At 40.4% G+C, this 14394-nt stretch overlaps 1 protein-coding gene across 1 annotated transcript in view; it reads left to right on the forward strand.

Moving 5' to 3' along the window:
- The window catches only part of LOC119735678 (structural maintenance of chromosomes protein 3-like), a 45599-nt gene that overhangs the window by 28320 nt on the left and 2885 nt on the right, over positions 1-14394 (forward strand). The window contains exons 19-28 of the mRNA XM_038209516.1: positions 681-900; positions 1596-1753; positions 3075-3190; positions 3838-3912; positions 4824-5093; positions 6352-6582; positions 7069-7233; positions 8294-8359; positions 9016-9193; positions 13201-13307. Coding sequence (XP_038065444.1) covers positions 681-900; positions 1596-1753; positions 3075-3190; positions 3838-3912; positions 4824-5093; positions 6352-6582; positions 7069-7233; positions 8294-8359; positions 9016-9193; positions 13201-13307 — 1586 coding nt within the window. The remainder of the gene's footprint in view (positions 1-680; positions 901-1595; positions 1754-3074; positions 3191-3837; positions 3913-4823; positions 5094-6351; positions 6583-7068; positions 7234-8293; positions 8360-9015; positions 9194-13200; positions 13308-14394) is intronic.

Below are 14394 nucleotides of genomic sequence, written 5' to 3' on the forward strand. Positions count from 1 at the left end.
AAATGTCCTAATTTTTTAAGAATAGAGGACATCATAAGGGCAAGCCACTCAATCATGAACATATCTTTGTTTGAAGGTCTCCATTCTTGATGGATTTTATGGTTTCAAAGCGCATTACTATTATTATTACTGTTCATCAGGAATGAGACCATTTTTCTGCACCAACTCGAGATCAGCTCAATTTGGTCTGTACCCTCACAGGTACCCATTTATACTCCTGGGTGGAAAGAGGCAATTGTAAAAAAGTGTCTTACCCAAGAACACAAGCACCATGTTCCCCATCAGGGTTTGAACCCATGGTAACACGGCACATGAGCCAAACACCATAACCATTAGACCACAGCGCCCCAAGATTGTTTCAATAAGCAACCTTTTTACATTTGCGCACCAAAGTAGCAACAAACCTAATTTAATCTGTAGTTTTAAATTAAGTACATGATCAATTCCTCAGTTGAAACGGTCAGGAGCAACTATAACCAAGTATCGACCGTTGCAGTCAATCGGAACAACTTCAGAGTCGGGTCAAAATCTGTTTAGGTCAAAATCTTTTTTGGTCAATTCAAGTCGAGTTCCTCCTGTTACTACATGTAGTTGGATTGACAGGAGTCTGGAACACCAGTTTGGAACGTGTTTTAGAAACTTGGTGTGACGGATAACACTTACTTGTCCCCTGTGCCTAGGTGATCAAGTCAGTCGCCGCGGTGCGATCACCGGCGGTTACTACGACACGCGCAAGTCGCGCTTGGAGCTGCAGAGCGGCATCTTGGAACTGCGCCAGAAGCTGAGCCGAGAGGAGCAAGAGTACGAGGAACTACGGGAGAAACTGCAACAGGTGGAGGTGGACGTGACGCAGCTCATGAGTGAAATGCAGAAGATGGAGACCAAGAATAGGAAGAACAAGTCAGTATCAAGACAAAGGATATTACTATGCCTCATTTATTGAAGAAGAAAACAGTGTCCCCTGAGCTAAAACATGGACAAATTGGGAAAAGGAAACGGATTTGCAAGCTCAGTTGGTAGAGCACCAGTACAGCATTCTAGAGGTCCCAGGTGCGAATCTCGCTCTGGGCAATTTCGTGTTAAGCCTTCATGATTGAACAAAATATTGGATAGTTAACTCTATTGCAATGAGGAATTACTCATGGAATAGGAGTTATCCACAACACGGTGTGTTATCAATTGTCACCGAAGAGGCCATATTTCAACCTCACAGTGGATTTCTTGTGTAATGCTGTCCCTTGTCACTCAAATGCGCATAAGTAACAACCATCATTGTTTAACCCATTAGCACTTGAACTACATTGTATTACATTTTAATATTCCCTGATGACTTATAAAATCATAAGAGTGCCAGGCGGTTTTGGGCGCTACAGGGAGTAACAAGTAGGGCGGTTTGGGGTGGTACATAACCAAAGAACTGAAAAGTATCAGGTCCAAGTCTAGTGCAGAATATATATCCTTGGGTAATATCTACAGATGCAAATGTTTTCCAACAATGCATACTGGAATGGCCTCTGTGTAGTAGCCTCTTGGTGTGCACAGTCATTGTAAACTACTCGTCTTAATGTATCATTGTCTTTGGTGTTTGTTACCAGGGACATCTACGAGAAGATGAAGAGTGATATGCGCATCATGAAGGAAGAGAGCCAGGTCATCCAGAGGGCCTTGACCCCTAAGGAGAGGCGTCTGTCTAGTCTCATTACCAGCCTGGAAGCCATGAAGGGATCTGCCCAGTCCCTGGACGATGAAATCGGTGAGTGCTTCTACTTGGCGTAATGGTAGTGATGGAAGATGCTCATTCTGAGAAAATCTATTTTGGTGTACACCTATGCATATTTAGTCTTGGCTAATTCCCTATTTGGCAGGTTCAACCGAACTGGGTTTTGGGAAATTAGAAGAGTGGTTGGTTGAATGGTATGTGAATCTTTGGATTTAGGGGTGGGCTGGACAATCCGGTTAGTAAGTGACTGCGTCATACACGTGCACGCACCACTGATTACTAGCGCCCATTGGCTAAACACGCCATTTTGCACTACTTCGGTTCCAATGGTTCCAATGAGTTTCAATGCCCTGTGTGCACAGGGCGCGGTTTAAGTTGAAATGACGTCACTCACGAACCAGGTAGATACATTTCCTTAGGTTTAGTAGTCATCTCAATAAATATCGGGGATAAGTCGCATGGAATTTTATCCGGAATGGGCCCACTGTATCAAGTATGTGTTGGAGGATTCTGAACAACTTCCACGAAATCTCCATGTTATGAAGTTATCAGTTTGTAAACAATGCCGATAAGTTCATTGACTGAAATTGGTCCGAATCCTACAAACACCCGATACAGTGGGCCCGCTTTGGATATTTATTGAGATGACTCCTTAGTGGGAATGTGTGTGACTGTATTGCCTGTAAGGCCATATTTTAACCCTAACTCCCAAGGTATTTTTGCTAAGATGCAACGTCAATCCTCCAACTGCCTCCGTGTATTAAGTTGCATACAGCCTGAATCCTCCAAAATCATCCGTTATTTTTTGAATGTGGTCCTTGGAGGGGTGACCACTGCCTCAATCCTGCAAAATCCTCCAGCAATCACCGTCAATATGTTGAGGCAGAACCAGTGACATTCTGGAGCAGTGCGGAGGTTTTGAAGTATAATCTAGGCCTAAATTTATGCACTGCTGATCTGAACATAAACAACACAAGGTCCGGCCCAAGACCTTGACACAGTGCATCCTCCAAAATCAGCCATTGTTGCCATATAGCCTCAATCCTGCAAAATCCTCCATCTCGCAAAGAGGATTTTTGAGGATTTGCGAAGGTTAGGGTTAAAGCCCGAGATAGGTTACAGTTGCCATGTATATGCTAGCATTTTTTGTGGATGATGATGAACATAATATGAAATCCATGTTTAGACTAGTGTTTTCAAGGATCATTTGGCTGAAACTTTTCCTATGCTGTTGTGCGCATGGGCCTTTGACCATTAAAAAAAAAACCTTGGAGTTTTCTGGTGATGTATTTGGAGAAAAAAAAATCGTCTTACATTTTTAACATTTTTTACATGTATGTGTTTTGTCTTGCAGGCACGGACTTACTGTCTCAGTTGAGCGTTGGTGACCAGCGTGAGGTAGACAGTCTGAACGATGAGATCAAGATGCTGAATCAGCAGAACAAACAAGCTCTGGCAGACAGGATCAGGGTAGGTCATCAAGGCCTTCTTAGTCCTCCAGGATTGTTTGCTTTCATTGATTGAAAATATGATTTAGAGTTAATATACAACATTTGCTTTTGCTGTAATTTTCAGAAATGGATGGATTCAAAGGTTGGAATATTATAGAGAATATTGTTACACTGATTGTGTTCATAGATGCTGAAAAAAAAATTTGCGTCGGGGCGATGTAAAACGTCGGTGAAGGGCAAAACCTAATTTGATTTATATCCCCCCGACGCAAAATTCCATATTATATAATAGTTTATGCGGTACCGGCTGCTATGTACATCAGATTCGAACCGGCCAACCGTTCCCGTTAGCTAGGTGGTGGAGTGGTAAGACATCTGCACTAGAAAGCAGGAGGTCGTGGGTTCGAGTCCCACCCGAGTGATTTTTCCCAACTTTCACTCCGGAGGTAACACACTGAGTATACAGTGTTTAAAACGTCGGTGAAGAGCACAACCTAATTTGAGTAATAGGGGAACAGAGTTAGAATTTCAAATTGATTGTCCGCAGTGAGGGAAAGTTAGTGTTTATTGATATATCCTCAAAGCAGATACCGCTTATTCCATTTTTTTTTCACATCACAATAATTGTTTTGTCAAAACTAATAATTTATGTTTCTCTGTCAACAGCTTGAAGGTGAAAAGAACAAGATTGAGAACCTTCTGTCGGGTAATCTGATGCGCAAACGAGAGCGCTTAGTAGCTGTAAGTAGCTGAGTGTTAAGTCAAGTTTTCAAGTGTTGAATTAAAAAAATCTGTAATTGAAGGGCAAAACCAGATATTCAAATCAGGGCCCGTCTCACATCATATCTGGGACAAGTTCATGACAAGTTGCTGAGATTATATCGGGTGTAAGTTGCAGGATTCTGAACAACTACCCTGCAATCAAAAATATTTGATGAGCATATGGTATTTGGAATTGAAAATAGGATGATTTCAATGTACCAATGCTAATTTAGTGAATCCTGAAACACAGATTAATTAGTTTATCTTTATCTACCTGTGTATTGCAATTAATCAATTATCACCAATGTCAAAGTTGATGCAAATGACAAGTTTAAAATCATTAATGTAGGGTTACAAGTTTAAAATTACTAATGTTCGTGTTTGTACCATGATATTGTACTTTAAAGTACATTTACAAGGTGAAACCCAACTTTAAAAATGTTCAGTAGTAATAAAGCCATGTGCTGCGCTCTAAACTACATTGTATGTATGCAGTTTAGAAATCACCACTTGGTTTTGTTACTACTGAAAATCAGTTAAAGTTGGGAGCTATGAGCATGTTCGGGCAAGGACCATTTGTCAACTACTGGTTGATATGTGATGCAACTTATGCATGCGCACTAAAAGCAACGTGTGAACGGCTGTAGTCAAATGATGGTCAAAACATCATGGTGAAGCTTCTTTATCCTGGCTCCCTGCTGTGCATCATAGTGCCTGTGGCTATTGGTGACCAGTGATGGAAATGTGACCTAAGCTTCGGTTCCAAATAGTCCACCAGTCGAGTAGTCTAATCATCCTGTGTTTGAGTGAAGCTCATCGAACCATGGTTAGCCATAGTCCTCACTTGACCTTACTCTTTGATGTAATACAAGTTTTGTATGGTCTTTCAGGAGCTGCAAGAGATCTCAGTGGAAGACCGCACCCAGCGGCTGGAGACATGCCTGGCGGAGTTACAAGGCACAGAGATGTCTATTGAGACCAACAAGGCCCGTATCGAGGACTTCGAGAGCCAGATTGAGAGCCTGAACCGGGAACAGGTGACTAAGCAATCTGACCTGGAGGACAAGAAGAACAAGGAACGAGACTTTGGGGACAAGATCAACAATGACACCAAGGCTCTGGAGAAGATGACCAATAAACAGAGTCTGCTCCTTAAGAAGGTCAGTCATCATCCCAAGAGTGTACAATTGAAATTTATTTTGATCAGTAGATTGTTCCCTTTTCAAACAACTGATTTAATTTTACATCAGTCGGGAAATATAAATAACGCCTACAACAAAACGTACAAAAAACAACCATCCATTGACCTTTTAGAACGTTTGTCTTGACTTTATTTTTATCAAGTTCGTCTGTCTTCCTTTTAATAAGTTTCATTCAAAGGGTTTAAATGTTTTTTGGATGATCATTTTTTTCGTGCATGCAGTTGCGCTTTCTAAAAGAAAACCTTAACTTTCACCAAGTGGTTTACGATTATTCAAACCAAAATTTGTTACTGAATAACTGACGCAAGCGTTACCAGTAGTTGTTGTGGGCCAAGTTGGTCATAATTCTCTCAAAACCAGTAATTTAACGGCACCATCCAAACTAAAAACAAATCTGTGATTTTTCTTGTTAGATTTTAAGGTTTGCATGGTGAAGGGAGCAATAAGATAAAGATTGTAACAAATCTCTATATAACACCCCTTCACCGTTGGAATCCCTTTTGTCTCCTGACGACGGACAGAGCATACTGTCCGAAAGATTGAGTTCCCCTGGTTCTTTTCAGAAACTCACAAAAGAGATTTTTGACAAGGTGCTACCGTAGATTTTTCTTGTATTGACCTTGGTAGTTAATATTGGCAGCTCTAGGATGATCGTGTTGCAATTGCTCATTTGCAATTCGTACAACGCAGTTTACACACTCCCTGTGAAGGTTATTTGCATATCCAACTGAGTGACAAAAATAATTCACCCCATGTACTTGGTACTTGGTGGGTTCTTCTCCTAAGGACTTCCACAAGGGAGTATAACTAGGAGGCCAGAAACACCAGGGCAAACCCCTTCTCTTAGCGATAAGTGTTACTGGGTTCTTTTATGTGTGTTAGGCTTTATACAACACACGGGACCTCCGGCTTAACATCCCATCCCTTATTGCTTCCGAGGGACGAAGCAATAATGGTTAAGTGCCTTGCTTAAGGGCACAAGTGTCCGGGCCCGGGCTCGAACCCACGCCACTGTTGCCTCTGAAACACCAGAGCACGAGTCCAGTGCTCTTAACCGCTAGGCCATGACACTCCACCTGACACTCAACCATGTGCAAGGCTTTCAGAAACATGACAGAATGCAGTTTTTCACATTCAAAGGAACAGTTATATTATTTGGCTCTGCCTACCATCCATCATTTTTACATTTGGACCTGTTATTTTTAACAACTTACAGAAAGAAGAATGCATGCGGAAGATCCGTGAGCTTGGCTCGCTGCCAAGCGACGCCTTCGAGAAGTACACCCACCTATCCCTGAAGCAGCTGTTCAAGAAACTGGAGCAGTGTAACTCTGAGTTGAAGAAGTATAGCCACGTCAACAAGAAGGCCCTGGACCAATTTGTCAACTTCTCAGACCAGAAGGAGAAGCTCATCAATCGCAAGGAGGAACTGGACAAAGGGCATGCAGTAAGTTGTACAATTCATCAATTTCAAACAAGACTAGGCTTGCCGAATCGAGCAAGACCTAAAGGCTGCAGCGTAGGACATAGATTATATTTTAGTGAGTCATTCAGTCAGTCACTTGGTCGGTCTGAGGAACAAAGGTTTGCCCTCTTATTCCCGCAAAACTGTGCTTCATGTAAGGATAACAGGCTGAGCTAATTGTTTCGCAAATCAACTAAATTACCATGATGTGTAGGAAAATAGAATTTGCTCGCTTGGTAGACATGACCTTCTGCATCTCCTGCCTTAGGTTCCGTTTCTCTTTTGAGTTTAAATTAAACGGTCAAGAATGTTAAAGAGGTGTGCAAATGATGCAAAAATGCTAGTCGCACTGTGATAGTAACATGAATAAATACTACATATCAAAGCCACACAAATAACTAGCCCGCTCTTGGCCCTTTTTTGGTTGTTATGAAAATTAATCCTTAATGGTTGGTCTTCTTTTACCAGTCCATCACAGACCTGATGAATGTACTGGAGCTGCGCAAGTATGAGGCCATTCAGCTCACCTTCAAACAAGTCTCCAAGTACTTCAGTGAAGTCTTCAATAAACTGGTACCCGCCGGCAAGGCTACACTGGTCATGAAGAAAGGGGACAGTGAATCCTCACAAGAGGTCAGAGGTCATTGTATGACATTAAACAAAAATTGAAACTACGTTTGTGTGCTCTTTGCAAGAAGAGAGTGAAGGCTATTTTTATTTCCCTAACGAAATACGGTTGTACAACTTGATTAGCCACGTTGTTAATTGTTGGAGTGTTTCATTTGTAAAGAGTACGCTGTTTGCCAAAGGTTTCATGACTGTTTTTTTTTTTTTTTCTAAGAAAAATACGTTTTTGCATTAAAGACAATATACAGCATTTGCTTTGGCGTTTTTTTCCAGAAATGGATGAATTTGGGGGTTAGTATTTTACAGTAAATATTGTTACACTGACCAGTTTAAAGAATTGTTTTCATAGTTGCTGGAAAACCAAGGAAAAAAAATGCCGTTCTTGTAGTCTGGTTCCTTGACACTACTTCAGACAAAACAGAGCAATGTATAGACGTTGGGGAATTGTCAGGTCAGGGAACCAGACTAGCTGGCTTGCACCCGTTGATGGATGTGTAAGTAGTTGCAAAAAAAAATGTGGACTAACTTAATTTGGGAAATTGGGCGCAGTATTTGAAAAAAGTCAGTTTTTTTCCAACGATGGTCTGCCAACCAGAAACAGAAATTCCACTTTTCTTGAAAATGACAGCATGTCATTCACTAACAGTCCAGTAAGGTATTTCACAATAATTTGGTAAGTTTGTTTTTCCAATGTTTGCAAATGTTGTATGTTACCTTTAAAGCATGCTCCTGTTCTCAATCACATCAGTTTAATAATAGTTTATTAAAAGAATGGAACGAAGCTCTCTGGAGGTAATTTCATTGTGCTGATAAGCATATGTTGATAGAAACTGTGAGCAGGCAAGGAGCAGGCAAGGAGCAGGCAAGGAGCAGGCAAACTTCAAAAGTTAAACTTAGAGTAAGAAAGAAACCCTTCAGCCTGAACAAGCTATGAAATACACTTAAAAATTGGCACATTTTCTCTGCACAGTTTTTTTTTGTATGTTTGTTAAGAAGCGTCGTGCAATTGGCAGCAGATATAAAAAATCAAGCATTTTGAAGTGTGTGATTGTATTTGCATTTGCAGCTGGAAGGAGAGTCATCGCAGGCTGGTGTCCCTCTTGTTGAACAGTTCACTGGTGTGGGCATTAAGGTAAACGGTCTATCTGAAATATTTCCCTGCTTAACTTCAAACCTTCAAAGTTATGTGGTACAGTAGAAATGTGAAAGATTGAATAATACAAGGGTCCTTGGGCTAGATATTTTACTGTGATAGTGGCGCACAGAGTCCGTGGGCCGTTTGTTCTTCGGGAAGTGTGTGCTTCTTGACCTTAAATCCTGATTCTTGTTATCACAACAAATATTTTCACCTTAACTCGGTTGACTTAAAGCCAGTTCATACATAATGCAAAAAGGAATGCCGTGTAAAGTTGACCTTAACGCCATTCACACCAGTCCAGGACTGTGCGCTGGCTTGTGCTCCATGGTTTCTTGCCAGTTCTTCCTATCTTTGGTTAGTCTGGTAGCTTCTGTTAGTGAGCTCGGTCCTCGTGCTGTGCCATCGGACCTCACTCAGTCCTCCCACCGTTAGGCTGGTCTTCCTCTGGGCCAAGTAAAGTTGACACAGTAAAACTTAAATGGCGAAATTCCTCAGAATTAGAATATATTCAACTTTTTGCAACTTTACATTACGTATACAAATTCGGGTTCATTTTTGCCTAAACTATCACTTGGACTCAACTCCTGCTGAGTTATCTACGATGTGTTTCTGTGACCCTGACTTTACCCCCACCCCACCCTTGTTTGCAGGTGTCCTTCTCTGGTAAAACCAGTGAGACCAGGGAAATGCAGCAGCTGAGTGGCGGGCAGAAGTCACTGGTGGCCCTCACGCTAATCTTTGCCATCCAGAAGTGCGATCCAGCGCCATTCTACCTCTTTGATGAGATAGACTCTGCGCTGGACGCTCAGCACAGGAAGTCTGTGGCTGGTGGGTATTTGTTAACAACATACTGTACATACTGGAATTAAAATAGACACTCATTAAATATCTAGGCTTGGAATCAATTCCAATTCTACCCAGAAGTCTTGATGCTGCTTAAAGGTACACATGTTTTTTTTAATTTCAAGCAGTGAAAGTGTTAAAGGTTTTATGCAGGGAGCAAAACAAAAACTTGCTGATGTTTCAGCTCAATGGTTAACCCTAACGACCTAGGCCCTTTTGGCTATGAACCATCCTCAATCTTCCAAAATCCTCCAAAATTTTGCAACTTGCGTTCAAACGAAGGATATTCAGCGTCTCAATCCTTCAAAATCCTGTCCCTCTAAATGCAATCCTCCAAAATCCTCCTCTTCTTGAAACACCATTCATCCTCATCATTCATTAAATCAGTAGGTACATTTTTGGATTATTGCAAATGATCTAACAGGACTTTCAATTGGTTTCTTCCAAACAATACAATTTCTGGTGGAATAGGTTACCAGGTTAATAGGGCAAAGTTTCCATCATTAAGTCAGTAGGTACATTTTTGGATTATTGCAAATGATCTAACATGACCTTCGGTTGGTTTCTTCCAAACAATACAATTTCTGGTGGAATAGGTTTCCAGGTTAATAGGGCAAGGTTTTCATCATTAACCCTAAAGGGGCCGGGTTATTTTGACCATCTCTCAGCCGGTGGGGGGGGGGGGGGGGGATTCGGCCCCCCCCCTAAGATCTCGGCCATCGAGTGACGAAAAATATTGTGTAATGAAACTTGATACATGCATAGAGCAACTCTTCCTTGACATACCCAATAAATTTCATGACTATAGGTCAAAGGGTTTTGGAATTATGGCTAATTAATTATTCATATGTACGAATGGCAATTCTGCTCTGTGTACACGACTTATATGCGAACATTCAGTTTTCACGGCGCGTAGCGCCGGAAAATTTTTCGCTACGCGGCAACCCGTGGTCCGATTTTTATGGTTTTGGTATCAAAAGATGCGCAAAGCTCAAGGCTAAAAAGTCATAACAGCTCGGGTCGCGAAAAAAATTTTTTATAGGCTATCACGGAAAATGTTGAGGGGGGGGGGCGGATTCCGCCCCCCCCCCCCCCCCCGGCCCTTTTAGGGTTAAGTCAGTAGGTACATTTCCGGGTATTTTCAAATGATCCTACGTGGCTTTAAAATTGACTCCATATTTTCCAGGCCAAAAAAAGGGGAAATCAGTCAAAAAAATAAATAAATATAAACGTTAAAAAAACACAGATGAAATGTATTAGTATACATTGTATTGCTGATACAACAAGAGGTGTAAGTGCCATCTTAATCATGAGATTTATCCTAGTTCACGAATAAAACAGATCACTCTGCTCTGTGATGTACTACTTAGAATCCATGCCAAAATTGCCTGATCTTTAAACTCATCTTGAAGTCTCTCCGTCTCCAGAATCATCTGGAATCAACTTTGGAACTTGGATTTGGCTACAAGTAGTCAATGCCTCAGAAAGTAGAGTCATGATTCCAATTCCGAATTTCCGAAATCTGTTCAATTACAGTGCCTAGAAAAGACTTGATGTCATTCTTGTGGGAGGAAATGTCGCAATATACAGAATACAGTTGTTGCCTGCTGTGACAGGGTCCATGGTGTTTTGTACACCCGAGGGGGCAAATGGCACCCGAGGCGAAGTTATACCATGGTAATAGATTTCAATTCTGTCACTGGTAACGTCTGAAATTGTGGGTCTCTTCCTGTTGCGTTGCAGAATTGGCAAACTATTTGCACAGAATTGTCTGTATTTTTCTTCGTGCTGATGCTGTCCTGTTCAAAAATCAAATTTCTGATCTCGTCTTTGGAGGCGACCTGTTGTCATCTGCCGACATTATTACGGTGAAATTACAGCGAAATTGGCACAGTAAAAAAGCAGACGAACAGTGACGAATGATTTAAACAATGGCGGTCGTAGCAGAAATAGTGCTTCACTGTCCCCCATGGTACATCTCACAGGAACATAACATCAATTTACGTAGTCAATTTTAAAGCCATGTAGGATCATTTGCAAATACATAGAAATGTACCTGCTGATTTAATGATAGAAACCTTGCCCTATTAACCTTTAAAATTATTCCCCCCTAAAATTGTATCGTTTGGAAGAAAACACTGAAGGTGGTTTTAAAGTAACTTGCACGCGGGCACAATTTGTCCATGCGTTTGCAACAGAATCCAATTACAAGACCCAAACAAATTGTGCATATGTTTTCTGTGTTTTAAAAATGTAAAGTATCCACTGAGCTGACACATCAACAAGTTAGTTGTTATGCACCCTTCGCATAGCTGCCAACTATTACGAATTTTTCGTAATTATTACGAATTGTTTGTTAAATTACGAAAATACGATTTGCCACTAAAACATTACGAATTTTCCACTTTCTACCTAACGAAAAAAAAAATACTTGTGAAGTATCGTTTTTGACCAAAAACTTCTGGCGAAATGTCGCGATAATGGATGGACTGGTGACAAGTCTAATAAGAATGCAGTCAAGCACCTGATAGACATCAATTCAGTGTGCGCAGTGGAGTACTTGAGGACCAGACTAAAAATATTTTTCAATGGTGTGTCCATTTGTGTGCATCTCGTGGATGTGTGGTTGTGTGTACTGTATGTGAGTACTTTTCAGTGACGATCGTGAGCACATTTGGTCGCTTATTGCCGGGATGAGACCCATCAGTGCGAGATTTTCATCATGGAATTTAATAAGAGTATGGTTGGAATAATTGGTAATAGAGTTCGAGTTTGTCACAACGTCCAGAAAAGATAAATCAGCATGCGTTTGCAAGGTATGTTTGCGGGATATTTCTATTGCATACGGTGGCCCTAAATCATTGTGTGTAAAAACATGATACAAACTCAAAACTCCACATCGATAGCATGCATCTCAAAAAAAATATGCGCACGTTATTATTTATTTGACTTCAACAAACAAATACAGACATTAAAACAAAATTAATTTAAAAAAAAATTTTTTTTTATTTTTAATTTTTTTAATTTTTTTTTTTTTAATTATCTTTTGGCCTACAGTACATTATTATTCACAACAAGAAGGGTATGCACATGTATGTGTACATGTAAACCATGTACCTGTACTCGATGTTGGTAAAGCTTTTGATAAAACAAGCAGTTGAAAATAACCGCGTGGGTTGATTACTAATTGGGATTTTGAAAAGTTGGCAGCTATGCCTTCATAAGACTTTGAACACTTTCACTGCTTCAAAGGATAACAAAAAAAATTAAATTCAATAGTAAGTAGTAGTATAACGTCCACCAATGAAATATTCATGTTTTTAGAACTTTTTGAAAGGAAATCTGACGACTCTTTGCTATTGATTGTTCACAGAGCAAATGCATGAAACAGTCAGCCTGTTCTGTTTTCTAATGGATATTGCCCAAACACCAAGTTAAGAGGAGTCACACTTAGGACGAGTTTAGTGAAATGTCTCACAGTTCAAGTGTTAGCCACAATGCACCACGGAGCTAAGACATGTTGTTGTTTTGGTGAAGTCAGGTTTGGGACTTATCAGGACCTTTATCATGCTGCCACCATTTCAGTCATATTCCCTGTATCCAACAACAGTACTGAATGATAATGGTTCTTGTGCAAAAAGGAACCAGACTATTTTTCTTCCAGCCTCACTTTGGTTACGTTGATTTGAATTGGAAAAAAATCAAAATAGACATGATAATCAAAATAGACATGATAGTGCCCTATAAAGCAGGGTTACGTAGGCTCATGGAGGGCCCCCCCCCCTTCAATGGTGAAAACATTGTGCCAGCCATCGTTCAGGCATTCTGTTATGGAGCAGTTGCTTTGAACAATAGTTAACGCGATGCTTTCGCCATTGAAGGGGGCCTCCTTACATGTACAGTGATAATTTACTAGGATTGTTCAAAAGGGTGAATTTCAGAGTTTTTCAGTGTAAAGTGATTTTGTTTGTTTGCTTGATCGCTCCCAATAGACATGCTCCACGAGTTGGCCACCAATGCGCAGTTTATCACCACCACGTTCAGGCCAGAGCTTCTGGAGTCAGCAGACAAATTCTACGGCGTCAAGTTCAGGAACAAGGTCTGTATTGAAATGTCATTTTTGCATTGTCAGTTGGCTTTTAAATGGCCATAATTGATTTGACTGTCATTCATAATTGGGCAAACAACAATTTCTTAGCATGCTAGATTGAAGCTATATGGGCAATTCCACGGTAACTCACGTTACGTGTAAAGAGGGTCTTCCGTCAACTCAGTGCTGTTATTCTATAAAGTCAAAGCAGTGAGGGTGGATTTTTCTCACAGAAGATCCCTTGAAGTTAAGTGACTAAATTACAAAACAAGATGCCAACAATATAAAGTTCTGTTGGTTTGGCAGTACAATTTGTATTGGTAACTCACATAACAAAAAAAAAAGGACTTGGCCAAAATAGAAATACATGTACCTTGTATTTGAAATTTTCCTCATATTGTGCACTGTTGGAAGAATCTTTTCAGTGCCCTTTACATCATTAACCATTATCTAAAAATGATCAATCATGAAATCGCTAGAGGGATGTATTTTGGTAACTCGCGTAACAGTTTGAACACCAATCTTTGGTACAAGTTAAAACATGTAAGAAACTAATAATCAAACCAAATAAACTCTTTGGGCATAATGAACCTATCTCTCTTCCTTTAAGACAAAAAATCACAATAACATTTGCCATTTGCATGTGAAAACTAGATGCAAAAATTACTACATAAAATCCATAACCTTGGGCTCCCCCCCCCCCTCAAAAAAACCCAGTTTTTGAACCCAAAAAATTACATTTGACCATTGCAATTCCCCTCATTACACTTCAGTTTGTCAGTTTAACCGTGACTAAGTGTCATGTGAGATTATTGGGTTCTGCTCCTCACCAACATGGCCAGTGAAAAAAACAAAACCACAAGCATACTAATGCAGACGTCTTATCCACAGACACATAGCTGCCAACTAGTACGAATTTTTCGTAATTATTACGAATTGTTTGTTAAATTACGAAAATACGATTTGCCACTAAAACATTACGAATTTCCCATTTTTTACCTAACGAAAAAAAAAAAATGTAAAGTATCGTTTTTGACCGAAAACTTCTGGCGAAATGTCGCGATAATGGATGGACTGGACAAGTCTAATAAGAATG

This window comes from Patiria miniata, unplaced genomic scaffold (genome assembly GCF_015706575.1).
Source record: "Patiria miniata isolate m_02_andy unplaced genomic scaffold, ASM1570657v1 HiC_scaffold_10, whole genome shotgun sequence".
NCBI lineage: Eukaryota > Metazoa > Echinodermata > Asteroidea > Valvatida > Asterinidae > Patiria > Patiria miniata.